General features: G+C 36.7%; 1 protein-coding gene across 1 annotated transcript in view; it reads left to right on the forward strand.

The window, feature by feature from the left end:
* The window catches only part of LOC150083336 (nucleolar protein 6-like), a 485,807-nt gene that overhangs the window by 5,942 nt on the left and 456,722 nt on the right, over nt 1-23,143 (forward strand). The window contains exon 3 of the mRNA XM_090377194.1: nt 15,305-15,421. Coding sequence (XP_090233320.1) covers nt 15,305-15,421 — 117 coding nt within the window. The remainder of the gene's footprint in view (nt 1-15,304; nt 15,422-23,143) is intronic.

Raw genomic sequence — 23,143 nt, forward strand, 5'->3', positions numbered from 1 at the left:
ATTTGAGAATAAAAAATTTATTTTCTCATGTGGAGAAAGCGTTAGTTATTTTTAACTTGCTGTCATTCATTCACTTTTAATGAATAAATAAATAAATATTCATTTATTGCAAATACAGCAAGCCCATCACAGCACATGGCTAGGGGCAGATAATATGATACAAAGGAAATAAAATAAAATAACTGAATACATAGCAGATTTCATATAAACATTAACAATGAATAGGAATTATACTTATGAATTAATAAAAAATTTTGCAGTATAGCACATTTGACTTTCAGTTGTGGTTACTATGTAGAAGGCAGGCTGCTGTTTTATTTCTCTTCATTTCATCGGATATCTGAGGCCTGTAGGCTTTGGAGTTGAGTAACCTTTTGCAATTAATGTTGTAATGATTTATGAGGTGAAGAAATGCATCGGGGAACATTTTGTCCATTTGTTTAAGCGTGGAGAGGTTAATCATCTGTTGCAGAGGCTTCGTTTTTAAGTTTTCATAAAGCTGTTACCTGGATATTGTATGGGGAAAATGAAGCTTACTATTGAGCTATCTAAGAACCCAATGGTCTAGGGCAAGTAATTTCTTGACAGTTACTTGAGGAGCACCAGACCATATTTCGGAAGCATAAAACAGAATGGGAAAGATGCATCTTTGAACATGTTTAACGACTGTTTTTTTTTTGTCTTGAATCACTGCTGTTTCTTGTTTGATTAACCATTTTTTCCTTTTTGAATTTTTTTGAGCAACATATAAATAGTTGGCATTCAAGGAAATATTTTTATCAAAAACAACTCTAAGGTCTTTGTGAGCATAGACATTTGGGATTGGGACATATGCAATTTTTATTTCTATGTGGTTGGGTTATTTCTGAAGGAAATAAGTAATTTGAGCAGATTTGCTTGCATTTATAATCAGATTGAGATCTTTCAGATACTTGATGATTTCACAAATCTGTAAATTCGCATCATGGATAACTTTGCGAATATCATCACTGGCTTTGGAGATTATAAATAACTTTAAATCATCGACATATGCCAGTAGATTTGGATTTTCTTGTAGAAGTGGTTGAACAAATGCTGAAAATATAGTACTGGAGAGAATGCCTGCTGAAGTGATGAGAATATTGTCAGTACTAGTGGGGAAGAGAAATCTTGATTTAGGCTGTACTGAAGATAGGAAATGATCATTGTGTCAATGAGAAAATGATTTCTTAGTATTTCAGAAGCTTTCTTGAGATCTATGTTATCGATAGAACCTTTGATTCTAAGTAAAATACATTGCATTACTTATCTTGAAATGCAGTTTGGATGTGCAGAATTGTTGTTAGCTGGGCTAGTTGTTGCGGAGCATCCTCTACGATCAAAATTCCTTTTTGATGGCTGCATTAGCAAGATTGCATGTTGAAGATATGGGAGCATGATTTTTTCAATAATTTTAGTTAGTATCGACGAAACAGCAATTGGTCGATAGCCTGTATGGTTATTACTGCAAGCTTTTTTAGGAATCAAAGTAATCCTGAAAGTTTTCCATTGTCTTGGAAGGAATGGCAGGGAAATGCACCTGGAAATGATATGCACTAATGAATCAATTTTTATATGTGCTGACAATCTAATAATAAAACTAGGGATGCAGTCAGGGCCTTCACTACTATCAAGGCATAATTGGTTAATTACATGTTGAACTGTATTCTGGTTCAAAGGTTGGTTAATTAGCAGGACTTGACCAGGAGGCATATCGTGTTGTATGCTATCTGCTTGTTCATAAGAATTGAATTCTTTAAATCTGTTTTGCATGGTATTTCAGTGCAGATGTCAGAATTGCTTTTTTCCATATTGCATTTTATCCATTCGAAAACTAGAGCGTGCTATAAGGTAGCCGTTGTTTTTGTAGAAAGTGCTCTTTTATTGTGCTTTAGCATGGACATAACATAAATATTGTACGACTGAATTTTTTTGAGTTCAAACGATGCTCTGCTCTTTTTATTTTTTATGTGTGCTGATGAAGTGTCTTTTTTTCTTCCACTGTCTGTGGCATTTTTGCTTCTTTTATTAAAGTACGGTTTCATGTGGGATTTGAACCAAGGTTTGGAGTGAAAAGATATTCTAACAAGTTTGGATGCTGACTCTGTTTTCAGTTGATTCAGCCATTTTATAAGAAAGGTGGCATATTCATGTATAGGAATATCTCTCTCTCTCTCTTTCTCAGGGTAACTTGGGAAATTTTTTTTTGGCTGGTGAAGCATAAGCCTCAGGCTTCCTTGCACCATATAGCTAATAATAATAATATTTTTGAGAAAATCCCATGGATAGTATTTTAAGAGCTGTAAAAACTTTTCTTTCTGAAGGAATTTAATTGATGATATTCTTTTGGTGATTTCCAGAGGGAGGGGGGAGGATTCCCGCAGCAAATTATTGCTTGCAGATCTATATTTTTGTGGTCAGATTTAAATGTAATGTTGCTGCTAAGTTTTTCTTGAAGTGGAAAATTAGAGTATACAAGATCAAGTGCTTGATTACCTCTTGTAACAGGGATGTTGATTTTTTTAGCTCCTAGAACTAAAAAGGAGTCGGACAGCAACTTCATTTTTAAATTATATTTGGGCAGTGGGAGGTTAAAGTCGCCCATTATAGTGATGTTAGTTTGAGGCTTATGAACAGTAATGATGATCCAGGTTATTAATTCACTAATGATGTCATCAGGAGGCGCAGGTGAAATATGAATTTGAAGCAGAGAATCTTTAACTTGGATCAGTAGAGAAATTCCTTCAAAGTTGAAGGTACTAGAGTTGTAGGTGTTCAAAACTTTAATATTGGATTTTAAAATTATTGCTGTCCCACCACCTCTACAATTAATTCTTGATGTCATGTATGGTGTGTAGCTAAGATTTTTCGGCAGTAGGAAAACATCCTGAAGAGTAGTGTTTCTCAAACTGTGTTCCATGGAACACTAGTGTTTCGTGAGAAAAAAAAATAATAAAATAAATAACTTTTGCGTATTTGTAGTGTACACCACTTTTGTATTATTATAACTGTTGTTGTTGTTATTTGGTTTTTAGGAGCATTAGCAACTAAGGCCATATTGCTCCGGTGCGGTGGTCATTCCCTCACCTTTCCGCATGCTCCGTATTTGGTGGTGACGGGCTCGAACCCCGGTCTAATCAAGAAGCGTGTGCTACGCACTGCTGCTCCTTCCCACCTGGCTACGGAGGTGCCTATTATTATAATATTGAACAAAATTTTTTGTTGGTTGTTAATATACAGTTGTACCCCTGTATCCGCTGATTCGGTTACCAGCAGTTAACCATGGAAAAAAAACTTAACATATACTACTTGCATGTCCAGTACGATGCTTCCCTTTATTTTTTACGATGTAGATTTTAAATCGAATAGCTTCCTTTTATTTTTTACAATGTTGCATATGGTTTAATCACCAACATTATAATGGTTCTTTAAAGATTTAATGGATGCACCATTTTCAGACTTTTGAATAATCTGGAGTTTTTGTTTAATTTGAAAGCGCAACTTTTGCGTTTGCCTATCATTTTCGCAATTTCTAAAAAAAAGAAATATAGTCACTATAAAAAAAAAAATTTCGACATCCCTGACATAAATAACGAAACAAAATTTGTCCTTTTGCAGTGCGACAGAACACAACAATCGACACAATGCACTAAATCAAACTAAACATTTCGTCTTGAAGTGTCCCGGTTAATCCAATCCCGGCAAATAAATCAAGAGTCTGTTGTACTTTATTATTACCGTATTTAATGTCTTACTGTGTGTTTAATTTATCAATTAAACTTTATTATACATACGTATGTACAAGAAAATCACGTTATATATGGAGTCAGCAGGTGTTCGCTTGTATCTGCGGTTTCAGCCATCCACAGTAGGTCTTGTAACGTATCCCCTGCAGATACGGGAGTCTTACTGTACTGGCATGGTCTAATAATCAAATAGACCACAGAACGCTATATTTTGGGCGGGCTTTTGCATAGAGAAGTATGCATAGAGGTAATGACATCTACGAAAAAGTAGCAATGTAGTGATCTAATATGCTATTCGTATGCGATTTAGCCTGGAGTACACAGGTTGAAGAAGAGGCGGAAGCGAACCAATAACTAAACTCACTTCCTTGTATAAATTTTTTTGATAATTATTAGTATTTTGAAATATTGTTATTAAAATATGTGACCGTGGATTTGTGGTTCAAAAAAGGAACTTTAAAACGAGAAGCAAATACTTCTAGTATTGCAACTGTGGTCAATGAAAACGAACACAATATTGTCACACTTCAAAGTGGGGATGAACAATCGCAGCCTTTTGTTCCCCAAAAATCCAAAGTAAAAAAACAGGAACCAACTAATAAGACCAAAATGAAAGTATAATGACAGTTATTTGAATTTTGACTTTACATGTGTTGGAAATGAAGATACTCCTGATGCACAGTGTGTCGTATGTAACAAAATATTAGCAAACAGTTCTTTGGCTCCCGCTAAACTTGTGTTTTGTAAGTGTTCCATGAATATGTTGAGAAATGAAAAGTGTTCTGTGAATATGTTGTGAGATGAATAGCGTTCTGTGACTAAAAAAGTTTGGGAAATGCTACTGTAGAGATTCCTGCATTCACATTTCAACTAAACTTATGATGTCATGAGATTTTTCAACCAATAATGAAATAAGCATAGACAGTTTATTTTTTATGCTTCTTACATTTTGAAGAAAAATGCTGAGATGGACATATGTGTTAGAAAGATGTTTGCAAACAGATGTATTAGGTGGCAGGTTAAATGATGGATTAGAATGAGAACCAGGAATGTTATTCTCTAGCTATGCAGAGAGTTTAGCAGATTGAGAATTAGTTGGTAACTTTTCACTAGAATTGTTGACAGATCCTCTAATAGCAACATAAAATGGCATGACGTGTATACAGTTTGGCCAGATATCAGGATTTAGATATTATTGTAGGTCACAGTTCTTTAGCTCATTTCCGTAGGAATTGAGCTAAAGATATACATAATGATATGTGGGATGTTTGGTTTTTATTTTGAAAGCTCTACCTGGAATTTATAGCTCTAATAGTAGCTGATCCATCTGCTGGAGGTAGTATTGGGGTTTAGCCCAGTGGTGCACAAACTGTGGGGCACAACCCCAGAGGGGTTGCAGGATAAATTAAAGGGGTCATAGAAATTTTTAAATAAATTTATTTTTTGTGTACATAAAAGCTAAAAACCTGTTGTTAAATTAACTTTTTCAATACTGTAGGTGTAGAGACCTTGCTATTCAAACTGTCTGAGATACGAATGAACCCTACTGCTCACTGCATCGGGAATACTCCTTAATTTGCTCACTGGCAATGGACACACAAAAAGCAGCTGACTAGTGTGAGTTCTCAGTGTGTATTGATACTTCTACTTAATTAGTCCCTTACGGTAATCCCTTTAGCTATTAATTCGTGCTTCCTACAGCATAAATTCTGGAATTGCCTGTACTGTATTGCCTAAAGGCCAGAGGTGCGAATGTGCGGTAGCAGTAAATATACATAGTAAGTGTGTTGCACGCAGGCACGGCACTAGGCTTTTTGACTCCCCTAGACAGAAATGTATTTTGCACCCTTGAGATACTTTTATTACCTTGTTGATATATTTGAAAAACTTAATGGACAGAGAACAAATATATGGACAGAAAACAAACTCTGTCTTCAAGGACAGAGAACAAATATATTAATACTCAGAAGCTTTCAAAAATAAACTTAACCTTTGGAAAACTGAATTTGAGCGAAATAATACTGAAATGTTCCCATGTTTTTCTGATTTTGTTAATAGCAGTAATATTGACATTTTACAATTTAGGGATGTCATTGCCACCCACCTAACAATGCTAATTAAGAATTTTTCCAAACAATTTAATATATCTCCAGAAAAAAAAAAGTTGTATTGGATTCGTGAGCCCTTCGCTTTTGAAATTTCTTCATGTCCTGAAATTATAATTAAGCAAAAAGGATGATCTCATCAACCTGTCGTCTGACGAAGCATTACGTGCTCGTTTCAAGATTACTTGTGAAAATTTTTGGCTTTCTCTTTGAGATTGGTATCCAAAATTATCGAAAATAGCAATACAAAGATAGCTAGCTACCTTTCAGGTCTACATATTTATGTGATGTTTGTTTCTCAAAATTAATAGCTATAAAAACAAAACAGTGTTCCAGACTTGTTCCAGATGACATGAGAAGAGCAATTTCAAATATTTCATCCAAATATTATCAGTTATCCAGGCTCATCCTTCTCATTAATTTTTTTTTTTTTTTTTTTATGAAAACCTCAAACACGAGAGATTTTAGAAGCTATAGTACTTAGTACCATGCTTGGGTTGGAGGTTGAGAGGACGAAATAAAATATTTGTAGACATTAGACTTGAACTTCTGTAGACTATAATTTTCAGGATCTACGTATTGAAAGAAGGTTGTTCCAGAAAATGGCAGTTGAATGAATAAACAAGGAAGGTGAAAAGTTGGTACTGTGAGTTTGAAGTTGGACAGTAAATGGATGTTGGCTGGTGTTCATGTGTTCGTACTGTTTTGAAAGAGAGAGCAGGAATTATAGGAGCCAATTCAGAAGAACAGTGCCCATGGAAGTATCTGTAGAAAAGGCATGCAGCAGAAACAGTATGTCTATGAGACAGTGAGTGGACAGACTCTGTTAGAGAGGAATCATTAATTAACGTAACTGCCCTCATTTGAATGGAATATAGAAGTCTGAGAGAGGTTTTTGGGGCACTGCCCCAGATGGGGGAACAATATTCCATGGCAGGGCGGATTTGCGATTTGTACAGAGTGAACAGCTGTTTGGAAGAAAAGTAAAGCTGAGAGCGAAAGAGAAAACAAAGTTTTTTAGATGCAGAGGAAGCAATATTTGTAATGTGCTTCTGCCAAGAGAGATTAGAAGTCACGGTAATCCTCAAAAGAGATATATCATATTGCCTAGAAATCGGGAGTATCACCAAAGATAAGCATAGGAGCAGAAGAATCCTTTTTACGAGATATAAGACAAGACTGAGTTTTAGAAGGATTGAAATCAACTAAGTTGTCTTTGCCCCACTGGAGAATTACCTGGAGATCGGCATTTAAGGAATCAGTAGCAGATATTCGAGAAATTGAAGCTGATTGACTAGGGCAAGATTTCTCAAATTGGAGAGTGGAATGCAATGTGCTGTCATCGGCAACAAAATTATGGATAGGATTTCCAGTAAATGGAAGGTCATTAATATATAAGAGGAAAAGAACTGAACCTTGGAGGACACCAGCATTAGTGGAGAAGTTAGAAGACAGAGAGCCATCTACCATCACCCTTAGTGAGCGATCAGAGAGAAAACTGGATAACCAATTACAAAAAACAGTTGGCAAACCATAAGGTGGAAGTTAGTTAAGAAGACCTTTATGCCAAACATGATCGAAAGCCTTTGAGATGTCAAGAGCAACTGCTTGTGTTTCACCAAACTTTTCCATTGAATTAGTCCATAAATGGGTAACATAAGCCAAAATATCACCAGTGGATCGACACTGACAGAATCCATACCGGCGATTGTTGATCAGACGGAAGGTTTCTAGGTAGTTTAAGAGTTGGCAGTTGATTTCTCCATTATTTTAGAAAGAGTAGAAGTAATTGCAATGGGACTTGTCACCCTTTTTAGGAACTGGCTGGATATGAGCAAATTTTCAAGCAGAAGGAAAAACACCTCTGGAATAAGAAAGTGAAAAAAGCGGCAAAGAACAGGAGTAAGTTCAGGAGCACAGGTTTTGAGAACAAGTGGAGAAATACTGTCAGGACCTGGAGCTTTCTTACCATCGAGATTCGTCAAAATCCTTTTGACATCCTTTTGACGGAAGACCACAGGAGGCATTGAATGGAGCGTGTTGGGAATGGTGGGAGGTGTTTTACCAAGGTCATTAATACACGAGTTGGAAGAAAAATGGGATGCTAGCAGGTCAGCTTTATCCTTGGCTGAAGTGACAACAAAACCATCTTTTTTTTTTGACAGAGGTGGGAGCAGAGATGGGCAAAAGTTGCGGCCAATAGCTTTGGCAAGAGACTAGAATGCTCGGCTACCATTAGGGCAAGAAGCAAGTTTTCTACTCTTAGTCTGTTCAAAATCTAGTTTGGACTGATTAATAACTGCTTTACAATTGTTGCGAGCTTTGATGTAGACAGAAAATGAAACTGAAGAATTGGAAACAAGCCAATTACGATATGCAACGTTCTTCTCTTGAACAGCCTCAGCACATTTATTGGAAAACCAAGGTTTAGATAAAGGAGGAGATTTTAAAGTGGAGTGTGGAATAAAGAATTCCATTCCTACAAGAATAATTTCACTGACACGATCAGAGCAAACGTTGACATCAGAAGTTTTGTAACAGTAGTCTGACCAAGGAAAAGAAGAAAAGAAATCTCGCAGGTTATCCCATTTTGCAGTCTTGTAATGCCAAACAACACGAGGTTGGGAATAGCCATGAGATAAAGGCTCCATTGGAGAAGAGATCACCAGTTGTGATCTGAGGTGCCCAATGGACCACTCACTTCGACCGTGTGCTTAGAAGGGTTGTTTGTGAGGTAAAGATCAAGCGTGTTGGCTGTATGGTTAGGATTGTCTGGTATTCTAGGTAAATGAACAATCTGTGCAAGGTCATTAGTAATTGCAAAAGCCTCAGCATCTCAACCAGCTGGGTCAGTGTAACTAGAAAATGGAAGCCAGCTGGAATTATGAACATTAAAATCACCAAGGAAAATTACCTCATTGTTAGGAAAGTTGGACTGAAGAAAGTAAAGTTGCAAAGAGAGGAAGTCAAAGAGCTCAAGTGATTAGTGGAGTTGGAAGAATGGTAGAGATAACAGATGAATTTCACACAATGAAATAGAGAGATTTTAAGCCAGAGAAGATTGAAAAGGGGAGATTCCAAATTACAATGTCTCTGACAGGGAATATCGGAACGGTCATATGCACAAGTACCACCTTTGAGGTGAAAGGAATCATACAGTGAATAATTTGGGCAACTGAGATGAGCAGTAATTGAATCAACCGATAACTGAGATTCTGTCAGAAAAAGTACATGGGGTTTGGCAGACTGCAAGTGGAAATGGACATCGTTGAGATTAGAATTGAGACCACATATATTTGTGAAATGAACTAGGAAGTGTTTCGGAGGTTTAGACGTTTTTGCAGATTAACTTACTCTATTAGTTTGACAATTCATGGTGTATTCAATAGTAAGAAAAAGTGGGGGACCATGCTCTATGAAGTAATGGAATTTTTGGATAAGGTGTACATATGATAAGAATATACCCAGATCCTTGACATAATGTGGCCTTGACAATGCCCCCCCCCTGCATACACACTACTTGGACTCCCTCCAGTCAGTATCAGGCAGAGTAGAGGTAGCAAGATTATACACTAGCTGATATGGAAGCTTCCTAAAGAGTTACCAATAAGTTTGGTCTGGTGGACTAACTAGCGGCTGGCCTGCGAACACTGTTTTAGATCTGTACCCTCGAAACGTAAGGAAGATTGGATCTCGCCACAATATTCACCATAACCTCAAAAGTCATTAGTGATACTGCATGATGGAAGAGAAGGGGCAGTGTTGACCCAAACTTAACTCTGGAGACTAAACATGGGTTCCACCACTTCAAGCCTTCATTAAGCAAAGTGGTGATATTTCACTGGTTGGTGGTATTGCACCTAGTATTGCCTGTTAACACAGAGGGGCGTCATTCCTCCATGTGGTTTGGGCGGCACATCTCGATCCCTGCTTACATTCGTTCACACCTGGGGTGGCCACCCACAGTGTGCGTGTGAATTTTGGTTATACTCAGGATTAATAAAAGTCCCACCATTGTGAGACTTCATGAGACAAGCAGAGGATTTAGCATGATGACTGCCATCAGACAATTTGTACAATAAATAGACTTATTGTACAAATTGGAGCAGAATGGTATTAAGGGTAAGTTGCTACAATGGATAAAAGGATGGTTGATTGGGAGAAGATAGAGGGTGGTAATTAATGGGTGCTGCTCTTCGTGGACTAATGTTATTAGTGGAGTCCCACAGAGTTCGGTGTTGGGTCCTCTGTTGTTTTGTATATTTATCAATGATATTGATGAAGGTATATCAGGCTTAGTGTTGAAGTTTGCAGATGATACAAAGGTTGCCAGGGTTGTTAATGACAGTAATGGCAGTGTACTACTGCAACAGGATCTAGATAATTTGGGCAGATGGGCTAAGAAGTGGCAACTGAAGTTTAACCTTGACAAATGCACATTACTGCATATGGGTAGAAGTAACCCCAGAGAAACGTACCAACTGTGTGGTACGTTTCTTAAGGTGGTAGAAAATGAAAAAGGTGGTAGAACACTTAACACTTAAGGTGGTAGAAAATGAAAAAGACCTGGGAGTAATTGTGCAGTCAGATATGAAGTTTTCTGAGCAATGCAGACAGGCTGCCAGGGCAGGTCATGGGGTTTTGTCAGTGATATATAGGAATTTTGCTAGCAGGGAAAAGGAGGTGATTGTCCCTCTGTATAAGGCAGTGGTCAGGCCACGCCTTGAGTACTGCATACAGGTCTGGAGGCCTCATTTTAGGAAGGATGTAGATTTGCTTGAGCATGTACAGAGAAGGGCATCAAGATTAGTGAGGGGAATGAAGGGATCCTCTTACCAAGAGAGGCTTAAGTTCTGCAAATTGTAGCAGCTGGAGACTAGGCACCTGCGTGGTGATTTGATTGAAGTGTATAAGGCCTTGAATGAATTGAGCACGCTGAATTCTGATGGGATCCTTCCACTTGTTCAGATTACGAACCTAAGGGGGCATAAATTCAAATTAAGAAAAGACAGATGTAGAATAGATGTGCGGAAATTTGGCTTTAGCTAGCGGGTGGTTAATTGCTGGAACAAATTTCCATCTGTCGTTGTGGAAGTTGATAGGTTAAATAAATTTAAGGAGGAACTGGACGGCCATTTGGAGGGAATGGTGTTTTTTTTTTTTTTTTTTTTGTCTGATGCTGCATAAGCTCATACACTTGCTTTCTTGCATCACATGCCACTACTACTAAACCGCAGGTGACTTACTCAGCAATATGAAATACACTCCCATATCATTTGGCCAGTAGGGAATATCACTGTAGACACCATACAGTCCGGATGGTATTCTTCACCATGTCTACGGCGAAACATTTGTCTCCCATCAGAGCCATGCAGCTTGAATTTCTTCTCATCCGAGTAAATAACTGACTTCCACTGCTCAGGGGTCCATTTGACAGGCTCCTTACACCAAATTAATCAGGCTTTTCTCATTTTTGTGTGAGGAGGGGCTTCTTCTTAGGGTGCTGGGCTATAAGTCCATTTTTGAAGAGGCATCTTCTGACTATTACTGCAATTCCTACCACTCCTGTGTGTTCTTCCCATTCTCTTTTCAGTTCAGAGGAAGAAGCTTTACGGTTTTTAAGGCATAGGCACTTCAAAACGCGGTTCTGTTTTGGCATAGAGACTCGTTTGCGTCCGGTTCCTTTTTTCCTATCAGCAGACCAGTATTCTCGAGTTTGGAAAGAAATCTACTCGCTGTCGACTGATTACAAGACACTCTATAAGCAATATGATAGGAAAAAAATCCTTCTTTACGTAAAGCAACAATAGCACTCTTTCTTTATGAAGTCAACTGCACGTATCTCGCCATCCTGACACAAGAAGGAGTGACTGCAACTCTCTTGCAGAGCATGCTTATATAGCTGAAAGTAACAGCTGATGCAATATTATGTCATCACCTATGCGTGTCAACTTTATCTGATGCAATCTGTAAGAAATATTGCCATATACTTACGTTATTCGGACGACAATTACAATTTTAAGGGGTGATGCAATTTCTTTGAACGCTAGTGTGTGTGTGTGTGTGTGTGTGTGTGTGTGTGTGTGTGTACACTGGAGTCCCGCTAGTCCGAACTAATTGGGACCGAGCCCTGTTCGGATTAGCAGAATTTCGGATTAACCAAATAACTGCAACAATGCAGAAGCAAGCAGTAAAACAGGTCTGGTTTATTAAGGAATGAATGTATACAAGGCCCACTAGCGTTTGTATGCAAGCGTGACACACCGAAAGCAAACCCTCCTCCTCCAAGCCATGACTCATTGCACACGACATTGTGCATTAAACGTGAATGTTTAAATCTTTGCTCTACATTGTAGTTTAGTTTAGTTCAGTCTGCTGCCACAATGGCCACGAAACGGAAACACACGTGTACGTTGAAAGATTAGCTGGAAGTTTTGAAAAGGCTGGACAAGGGTGAAAGTGCAACGAAATTGGCAATAGAGATTGGAGTGGGCAAGGCCACAATAACTGACTGGAAAAAAAAACGTGCAAAGATCGAGCAGTTTTGTACCTCTAAAATTAACAGAGTTTGTTACTTCTGAAAAATGACTTTTGTTCCTGTTTTGGTGTGTAAGTATAGATCTGTAGTTTTAATAGGCCATGTCAAACACTGATTTATTAATTTTGTATTAGTACAGTACTACAATAAAATACAATTTTTTTATGGAATTCTAAATATTTTTGTACCATTAATACCATTTAAATTTAACTGGAAAATACAAAAAAACATATTTTGCGAACTAAAAAATTTCCTCTCCACCGACCGAAACGTGTTCGGATTAGGCGGACGCTCGGATTAGCGGGAGTCCACTGTATATATATATAGTCTTATTTGGTATTTTCAATCTCCTATTTAGGGAGATTTAAAATACCAAAAAAGATTCCTAATAAAGTGTCTGCATCAGTACTAGAGAGACTGTCTCCATTATAGAGAGTTCGTTTAACATATAATTTTTGATACTTCTGGCCAAGACAGTTGTAGATTACATGTGCAGAAATTTGCCTTTAGCCAGCTGGTAATTGATTGCTGGAACAAACTTCCATTTGTAGTTGGGGAATTTGATAGCTTAAATAAACTCAAGGAAGAACTAGACAAAGTTTTGGAGAGAATGGAAGGGTGAAATGGAAGTTTTTTTTGATGCTGTACGAGCTTGCTTTCTTGCATCATATGCCTATGCTGATGCTAAAACCCAGCCCTGAGTGTCCACAACAAGAGATGTCCATTTAGAGATGTGTCTGTTAAAGGTAGTTTCACTGCACTTTATTATGAGCAAAGGTCAGAAGAGTTTACAAGTAATTATTTTGAGGGTGAATACAATCATTAACCATATTTAGTAGTTGCATGGGCTTGAACTATGTTTCACTCAAACTTTTAGCCATAGTAGTGTGCACTCTTGCACTTCATCATCAAGTTCCCCTTGATGTTTCTGACTTTTTAAATGCAGAGTACTATAACCGATGGATTTATTGGAATGATCCTATACTGAAATTGCCATCACAATTACTTGACCTCCAGACTTTTAGGTTACTCCAGATTTCTGTTTTGTAGTTTATTCTGAATGCGTCATTATATAAGATGAGCTGAGAAACTACATTTTGGAAGTTGCTGAAACCATTAAATATAATAATGCTAAAATGATAGACATGCCAGTGGAATCAAGAATTCATTGTTCTGGATGCTGCATTTAAAAAAAAGTGGAGGTCACTTTAGATGGTTTTCTTTTAAAAATTTATTTCATTTTATTTATTTTATAATTTATGATTTGTTTTTTAAATACTTGGAAAACTTTTGAGGCATTATAGGAACTTTTTCCTTATTTTCAGCTGTAGATTATGCTTCTACATTTGTTCCATGTAGTTTTGAAACACACTGTATAGAGAATTTAATGCCTTCACAATTTAAACACTATAAGTTGCCCACTTGAACACTGCACAAATTCCCTGCTGAAAATGCGGCTGTTATGGTAGGCCACAAGAATGACATGTCACTATTTAAAGAACAGCAAAGAGGACTGGTTATTGTAGGCTCTCTTCCATTTAGCCGTAGAAAAGGCAGCAACAATTTTGTAGTTAAAGTATATGAAATTCTTTTAGATATTTAATTTCTTGAAAAGAAGTGCTAAAAGAAAGTCTGCAGTTGTTTCATTTATGTTAATAGCAAAGCCCTTCTGCCTCTGAAAAGGTCTGCCTCTGAGAAGGGTAATAATGAAGGAAAGAAACCATATTCTGACCATAGGTTTGGTTTCAGCAGAAAAAATTTACCATTATATAAGGAACAACCATCTAAGAAAAATCGCGATACCTTTCTCCCTTAAAAATGTATTAGAAGATGAAATGCACAAGGCATAATTTCTTATGGGTTTAGGTAATTAACTATATATAATATCGATGTAGATACACCATAGTTTACCCATAAATTTAAACTACGTATATCGTGGAAAAGGCATCGTTTTAATTGTATCTCATATTGTGGGTGCCTTCACAATGAGATAGCTGGTATTGAACTCCTTCAAATAAATAATGCTTCTCTATTAGAGAAGACTACTATTATTTATTTTCAGGAGATACTACCACCCAGACGATCATTTCGAAGCTTTTTTTGGCTTCATAATCAGTGTACTAGGGTACCTGCCCACTCATTGATGATGAAGCCAAAAAGCTTCGAAACGATCGTCTGGGTGGTGGTATCCCCTGAAAATAAATAACAGTAGTCTTCTCTAGTAGAGAAGCGTTATTTATTTGAAGTAGTGCAATGCCAGCTATCTCGTTGTGAGGGCACCCACAATATGAGATACAATTAAAACGATGCCTTTCACACTACATACGTAGTTTAAATTTATGGGTAAACTATGGTGTATCTACACTGATATTATATACTTAAAAATGTATCTAAAATTTTGATTTAAGACATCTGTTTAAAATAGAACTATTCTCAAAATTTGTGCAGTTCAGTTCTGTTAAATGTACCCTATTATTTGAAATGCATTGTTATTCTATTTATAACCAAAAAGATAACAAGATAACTTGGTGGTTGGTAATCAGAAATTTGGTGATGCAAATTAATTAGTTATCATTAATATGGAAACAATGTCTTGGAATTCCATTCAGACAGTGCCAGAACACAGTTCTGTAGTGTTTCAGCTTATATCTCTGTTAAAAGTTTTCTGTTTCTCAAGTTGGCAGATTTGCTAATACCTTAACCAGAACAAACATCCCATACATATATTTATAGAAAGGAGTAACCATCATTCAGTACTTTGAGTGCGTGCGCGCGCGCGCGCACACACACACACACACACACACACACATCACTGTAAGCTATTTCTCCTCTAGTCTTCCTTCTTATTTGTCCTTTCTTCTCTAGAGAATCAAAATACCAATATGTTTATTTTTTAGTTTGCAGAAATACTTAAAAAAGTGAAGTTGAAAGAAGCAGAGAAGCAGTGCATGGAATATTGGTTTAATTCACTTAAAGAGCTGTTGGTTAATTTACCTGAATCTGATATGCACACAGTAAGTATTTTTCACAATAAGTAAGTTTATTTCTTTATTTGTTTCTTTGATAAATGTGAATTCTTTTGTTTATTATTATTTTATAATTTTCATACATGTGATATTTTATTTAGTATAATATCAAATTCACAGTTGGAATTCACTCTTGGAATGCACATTATTATGAACTGAATAAATAAACACTTCTATGTGTAAAATATAAAGATTAATTTATTGTTAACTATTATGGAGACTATTACTTGACCTACAATATAGAATTTAAACTAAATATCAAGATAAGTACTATCATTAGAAGCTTATACAGAAAAGAAGATGAATTTAGCAGCAGAACTTAGTCAGTTGGATATTAGAATAGCAGGTGTCACAGAAATCAAGAGGTTGAATACAGGAGAGCTGCATCTAAATAATAATTATAAATTAATTTATTCTGGAAGTAAGACAATGCAAGGAAGGAAAGTGTAGCAATAGCTTTTAGAACTAGCTTTGAAGAAAGATTGTGGAAATCATCATCTTGGTATGGGCATATAGAAAAAATTTTAGATGGAAAGTTGGATGATGAAATTTGTGTAGCCCAGGTAAAGGATGAAAAAATATTTAAAAGAATTGTTCATTATTGTCTTAGAAAGAGCAATAGAAACTAATGACAAAGAAGGAATATTATTAGTTGAAGATTTAAATACCACGGCAAAAAATGACATTTACATCCACAGGATATTTTAGGAAAATTTAGAGAGAAAGGTAAACCTAACATTGTTGGCATAGTTGCCAACTCTCCAGATTTACAATGGAGACTTTGCCTTTTTTATTTGATATGACCCTTTTCTCTCTCATCATCTTAATTATAGTTGATGACAGAGTTTGTCTTTTTGCAAAAACTCAGTTTTCTCTTAACTTTTTCTCCATCTTTCCAAGGAAAGATGGAGAAAAAGTTAGAGAAAATGTGCAGATCATACAGGCATATTATTCAGAATTATGTTTCCTGATAGTGAAATAGGGAAAAAATATGGTTATGGAAGAACAAAAACAACAGGCATTGTTGTACAGATAGGGAAAGAAAAGGTCATAATGTTTCAAAAAAATATAGCATGATTTCAAGCTATATCACATTGTAACGACCTCTTGTAATAAAAAAAATTTGTCACATCAAAAGCAGCTTGCTCTCAGTGCCAACATTGGAAGGTGACTCTACAGCAGGGATCCTCAAACTTTTAGAGAAGCGGGCCACGTGTGAATTTTTGGAATATTTGGTGGGCTGGAGAAAATTACTAATTATTGAAAACTACATTCTCTGCATATTTTTAATGTTATGCAGAGAAACAAATTTTATACTTATCTATATATACAGATTCGAAAATAAATTGATGGATTAAAAAAAAAAAAACTAAGGTAAACTGCAGCCATTATCAACCTACTGCAGGATGGAAGCCTCCTCAACAATTCATGCTGAGGGAAAGTGGACCATAATCTGCCATGCTGGTCCATTGCGGGTTGGCAGATCGACCGTATTTAGCAGTCAGGGGCTTGAACCCCGGTCTACTCAGAGAGCGTGTGCTACTGCACTCCTGCTCCTGACCACTCGGCTATGGAGGCCGTGGATATATAATATTAAATATACCAGTTTTTTTATATCAAATTTTAATTATTACTATTTATTGTACTAATCACAAAAATACAGTCAGTAATACAACAAAATTAATCAATACTTATTTATTATACTAATCACAAAAATACAGTTAGTATTACAACAAAATTATAATTAATGCGATGAATGTGGTTATAAAGTGCGACTAAGTTTCGTAATATTGGGTTTTAAAGTTACTAGTTCCAGTTCTTAAAAAAAAGTCACGTAAAAAGGTCAGTTAGACGTGATCTTATTTTTGATTTTACATATTCCGTTTTTGAAAAGGTCTGCTCACATATACATGTACTTCCAAAAAGATTGGGCAAAAAGAAAGTCTCTAGAAATGATGCGATCATTTCCAAATATTAAACGGAGCTCAACCTTGTCAACACTTGTCATTGTGGGGAGGGACACTATCTTGCATGAACAGTACAGTCTCCAAGCATTGCCATTCTTGCAGAGCTGGAATAATGTAATCTCTTGGAAGAGCAGAGCACAGTACTGTGCACTAGTTACCGTTTAGTAAATGATACAGGGATTACCTGTATCATTTACAAAGGAGGTTAGGCAGGCGAAGGCAGATTACGAGAAATCCTTGGCAAAAGATGCTAAGAAAAATAGCAAGGATTTCTTTACTTATATAAACTCTAAAAGGAAGGGGATGAATCTGATTGGTCCACTTGACATTGATGGTTCGACTGTTGATGATCCCGCTCAGATAGCAAACAAACTGAATGAGTATTTTGCATCTACATTCACACAAGAGGAATTATTAAGGTTTGAAAAAGGCAGAAGGTTATCAAATTGTAGCAGGATACTTAATGATTTTGGAATAACTGAAAGCAAAGTGGAGGAGAAATTGTTGAAGTTAAACATAAGAAAAGCTCCTGGGGTGGATGGGATCTATCCAGTTATATTAATGGAGGCGGCAAAGCAACTAAGCAAACCCTTAGCCATAATTATGAGAGCGTCCTTGGACTCAAGGAAGGTTCCCACGGACTGGAGAAGTGCAAATGTATCCCCAATTCACAAAGGGGGATCGAAGAGTGACACGAGTAATTACAGACCAGTTAGTTTAACTTCTGTTCCGGGTAAAATAATGGAGTCACTGGTTAAAGATGCATTGCAGGATCATCTAGACAAGACTGCAGCAATAATTCAGACACAGTATGGGTTTGTTAAGGGAAAGTCTTGTCTGACAAATTTGATAGGATATTATGATGTGGTTACAAAGGAACTGGATGCAAAAAATAATTTTGATATCATATATTTGGATTTCAGGAAAGCTTTTGACACTGTTGCGTATGGAAGACTATTGTACAAATTGGAGCAGAATGGTATTAAGGGTAAGTTGCTACAATGGATAAAAGGATGGTTAAGTGGGAGAAGACAGAGGGTGGTAATCAATGGGTGCTGTTCTTCTTGGACTAATGTTATTAGTGGAGTCCCACAGGGTTCGGTGTTAGGTCCACTGTTGTTTTGTATATTTATCAATGATATTGATGAAGGTATATCAGGCTTAATGTCGAAGTTTGCAGATGATACAAAGGTTGGCAGGGTTGTTAATGACAGTAATGGCAGTGTGCTACTGCAACAGGATCTAGATAATTTGGGCAGATGGGCTAAGAAGTGGCAACTGAAGTTTAACCTTGACAAATGCAAAGTACTGCATATGGGTAGAAGTAACCCCAGAGAAATGTACGAACTGTGTGGTACTACACTTAAGGTGGTAGAAAATGAAAAAGACCTGGGAGTAATTGTGCAGTCAGATATGAAGTTTTCTGAGCAATGCAGACAGGCTGCCAGGGCAGGTCAAGGGGTTTTTGTCAATGATATATATAGGAATTTTGCTAGCAGGGAAAAGGAGGTGATTATCCCTCTGTATAAGGCAATGGTCAGGCCACGCCTTGAGTACTGCGTACAGGTCTGGAGGCCTCATTTTAGGAAGGATGTAGATTTACTTGAGCGTGTACAGAGAAGGGCAACAAGATTTGGTGAGGGGAATGAAGGGATCCTCTTACCAAGAGAGGCTTAAGTTCTGCAAATTGCAGTGGCTGGAGACTAGGCACCTGCGCGGTGATCTGATTGAAGTGTATAAGGCCTTGAATGGGTTGAGCACGCTGAATTCTAATGGGATCCTTCCACTTGTTCAGATTACGAACCTAAGGGGGCATAAATTCAAATTAAGAAAAGACAGATGTAGAATAGATGTGCGGAAATTTGCCTTTAGCCAGCGGGTGGTTAATTGCTGGAACAAACTTCCATCTGTTTTTGTGGAAGTTGATAGGTTGAATAAATTTAAGGAGGAACTGTACAGGCATTTGGAGGGAATGGTGTGATTTTTTTTTTTTTTTTTTTTTTTTGGCTGATGCTGCATAAGCTCATACACTTGCTTTCTTGCATCACATGCCACTACTACTACTACCTTGATCTCTTTATAGGATGGCTTCTATCCAACTCTCCTAGTCCATCACGTAAATTAATTAAATTACAATAAAATTAATAGACTACATTTTAATGTGTTCCATATCGATAGCTACAGCACTGACTTAATAAGCCGGAATCACTGTTGAAGCCCCAACACAACTCCAAAACTATCAAATGTGAAGCAACCATCATTATAGGAAAAAATTATGTCAGATTTACACCATAGTAGAAAGAACAAATAAATAAGAAATACATGAAGACAGATTTCTTCCTCCTTAAGTTTAAAGGAAACTTTTCAATACTTCATGTTCACAGGACGGAATGAAACTAAAAAATGCGCCGATGCATAAGTATTTTAAAAGAAATTTAGTCCTCATCATGCATGCATTTATAGGACCAAACATCCAATATTAAAAAGGTCTGCAAATATTGATTGAGTTTTTTCAGAGTTTCATTTCAAGCCTTTCAGCAGTAAGTAATTTACTATAATTGTGCTGAATATTAATTATTTTGGCTTCATTAAAAAGAAAGGAATGTGCCTCATTCACAGCATTGAATGTCAACTCTGAAGCGTTTGCTCTTGACATGGGTACAGATGCCTGTAGTGGTCTTTCATGCACAGCAGATGGACAAGAAGTTCCCCATATTTGGCAGTTTTGTGCATTTACAGCCCCATGAAGAATGAAATGTGCCTCATCGGGCCACAAGATCATTCGAGCCCATGTATAATCAAGTTCCATATGTGCCAGAAATCTTAGAGCAAGTCTATTCATCGTTGCTGATCACAAGACTTTAGTTCTTGCACTACATGAATCTTGTTTGGGAACCAGCATAAAATTATTCAAAGCACTTTACGTACAGTAGACCAAAGAAGGTTCAAGTCTCTTGACACACCTCTGGCACTACTGACTGGTAGAACAGTTTTACTAAAAGAGCATGTTCCGTTTTTGTAAGAGCCATAATGGTTATTGATGGTGGCATTGGCCTTTCTGCTTTTATTTAACAGGATGTCATTTGCGTAAGCCCTGTGTTTGAAGTAAATGAGAACTTTTACTTACATACAGTGCTGTCCCCCCCGGTGGCATAAATTTAAACTTTTTTTTTTCCTTCTACAAATTGCTTCCCCATACCCCAAGAACAAAACTACTACTATTAAACTGCAGCCATTATCAATCCACTGCAGGATGGAAGCCTCCTCAACAATTCATGCTGAGGGAAATAGACCGTAATCTGTCACGCTGGTCCAGTGCGGGTTGGCAGATCGACCGTATTTAGCAGTCAGGGGCTTAGAGCATGTGCTACTGCACTCCCACTCGGCTACGGAGGCCACTTTTTCCCTAAATGACATACTCACCGATTTTCACAGTGCTATCCCTAACCGTTTTGACACCAGGGTCTCCTGAATGGGGAAACTTATTTTATAACCACCTGGTATATATGTTGGATGCAGGAAATAATTTTGACATTATTTGTATTTCAGCAAAGCATTTGATGCTGTTCTGCCCGAGATGTTATTGTTTAAGTTGGAACAAGTGATGAGCATAATTGAGAGGTCATGGTCATAATTGATTATGGTTCATAATCAAAATAATTAATTATGGATTTTTAATAACAAAATAGAAAGGTATAATTTTAAATGTAGAGAGAGAGATTGTGTGGCATATGACAATGCAGAACTTATGTTAGTTTCAATTAAATCATTTTTATTCTGCTTTTCTTTTTATTTTATAATCGGCCAATTATTAGATTATTGAAATAATTGATTGATTATGAATCATTCAGTTATGGAAATCATTTAATTATGTCCATCAGTAGCTTTGAATATGTTGGTATCACGAGTAAGATCCTCAGCCTGCAGCCGTTTTCACAGGACAGGAAGCAGGCATGATTAATAGTAACTGTTTAGATTGGGCTAGTTCTAGGAGTAGCATTCCTCAAGGATTGATGCTGGAACTACTGTTGTTTCTCATTTTCTTAAATGACGATGATTACAGCGAGTGATGTTGAAATTTACAGATGATATTAAGGTCATCTGCAAAATTCTAGTTAATTATCAGTGCCAAGCAGCACTCCTTTAGATGACTTGGATAGGCATCAGAGATGGCCAGAAAAGAGGCAACCATGTTTTAATACTGAAAAATGCAAGGTTTTTGTGTAATAACTCCAAAATAACTTATACACCAGGAGGTGCTTGAATAAAAGACAGTAGAGGTGAAGAGAAATTTTGGAGTAATGGCTTGAGCAATGTTTGCTCAAACCATTTCCTTGTTGTCTGTCCACAGTGTAGACAGACAACATGGGAAGTCTGGTGATAATTTATTAAACATTTTTTTGAAGATATAGGGCAGTCTTAATCTCACTGTATAAGGTATAAATAAGGTGATGAGACTTCACTTGAGATACTATGTTAAAGTATGGAAACCACATCGAAGAAATATAAAGCTTCCGAGAAGGGTCCAAAGATGGGGAACATGCTGAAAGGGATCAGAAGAGAGACTACCTGTGTATGAAAAAATTTGAAGTGTAAAGCTTTGTAACTAAGTACTTTAGATGTGATCTGATTAAGGTCTGTAAGCTCTTTCGTTTAGCCAGTGAGTTGTTAATTACTAAAATAAGTTGTCTCCATGAATAGTTGAGGATGACAGTGTGGGGAAATTCAGATCACCTGGATCAGTACTTACATGAGGAAGGAAATACATTGTTAGATTTTATTTTATTTCAGTAAAAAGTTTTTTTTTTTTTTTTTTGTTGATGCAGCAAAGCCTAGACCCTCTAGCACCATATGGATATACTAATATTTTCTGGCTTTACCTCACGCTTGGCATAATGGTCATCTAAGAAAACCTCCATCATGTGGTCTGTTTTCTGATTTTTGGAATAGAATAGCTAGTTTCCTCTCTTACTACCCATACCATATGAAAAAAAAAATAGAAACCATGGGGAACTTTGACATTAGTTGAGTAGTTAGAAGACTGAGAGCCACTTACCTAATGTCAAAGTTCCCCATGGTTCTATTTTTTTTTCTTCTTCTTCTACTCCTGCTCCTCTATATTAATGACCTTCTTCCATTGACAAAATATTGTCCATAGTTTTGCTGATAATAAGTACACTCTATTCCACCATAATCCAATTATGAATTTATTAAATCTTGTGCAAATTTATGGGTCCATGTGCAAAGTGATAGTTGCAGTGACTCTTAAAAGGTTGTTTAGAGCTTAGTTTTGTTTTCAGTATGTTTTATGCAAAGTTGAGTCTGTCAATCAACCACCTGGGCCCTGATAAACACTACCCTCATTTTCCATTCAACAGTGAGGTCCTGCATTCCACTTTATAACTTGACAAACCCTACCCTGAAAAAACAACCCCAACTTCCTGAACAACCAACCCAATTCCTTAGCCCTGCAGTAGTGGCACCCCTAATTGTTACAAAAATTGTGGCACTACACCTGACAGGTATAAACTTTCTTTTTAATTTCTGAAAAAAAAGTATGGGTTTTTTTTAAAATTTTGCTTGAAGTTTACCAGTATTTCATCTTTTCTTAATGGATTGCTATACTTATTGTGTGTTTCTTTGTTTTTAATAAAAAGGTTAAATGTTGAAAGAAAAGTGTTTTTTTTTACACCTTTTATTTTCAAAAATACAAATAAAATTAATTCTGCTGAAAATTAAAGAG

This window comes from Mastigoproctus giganteus, chromosome 7, assembly GCF_048544385.1.
Source record: "Mastigoproctus giganteus isolate SK-2022 chromosome 7, ASM4854438v1, whole genome shotgun sequence".
In the NCBI taxonomy this organism is placed as follows: domain Eukaryota; kingdom Metazoa; phylum Arthropoda; class Arachnida; order Uropygi; family Thelyphonidae; genus Mastigoproctus; species Mastigoproctus giganteus.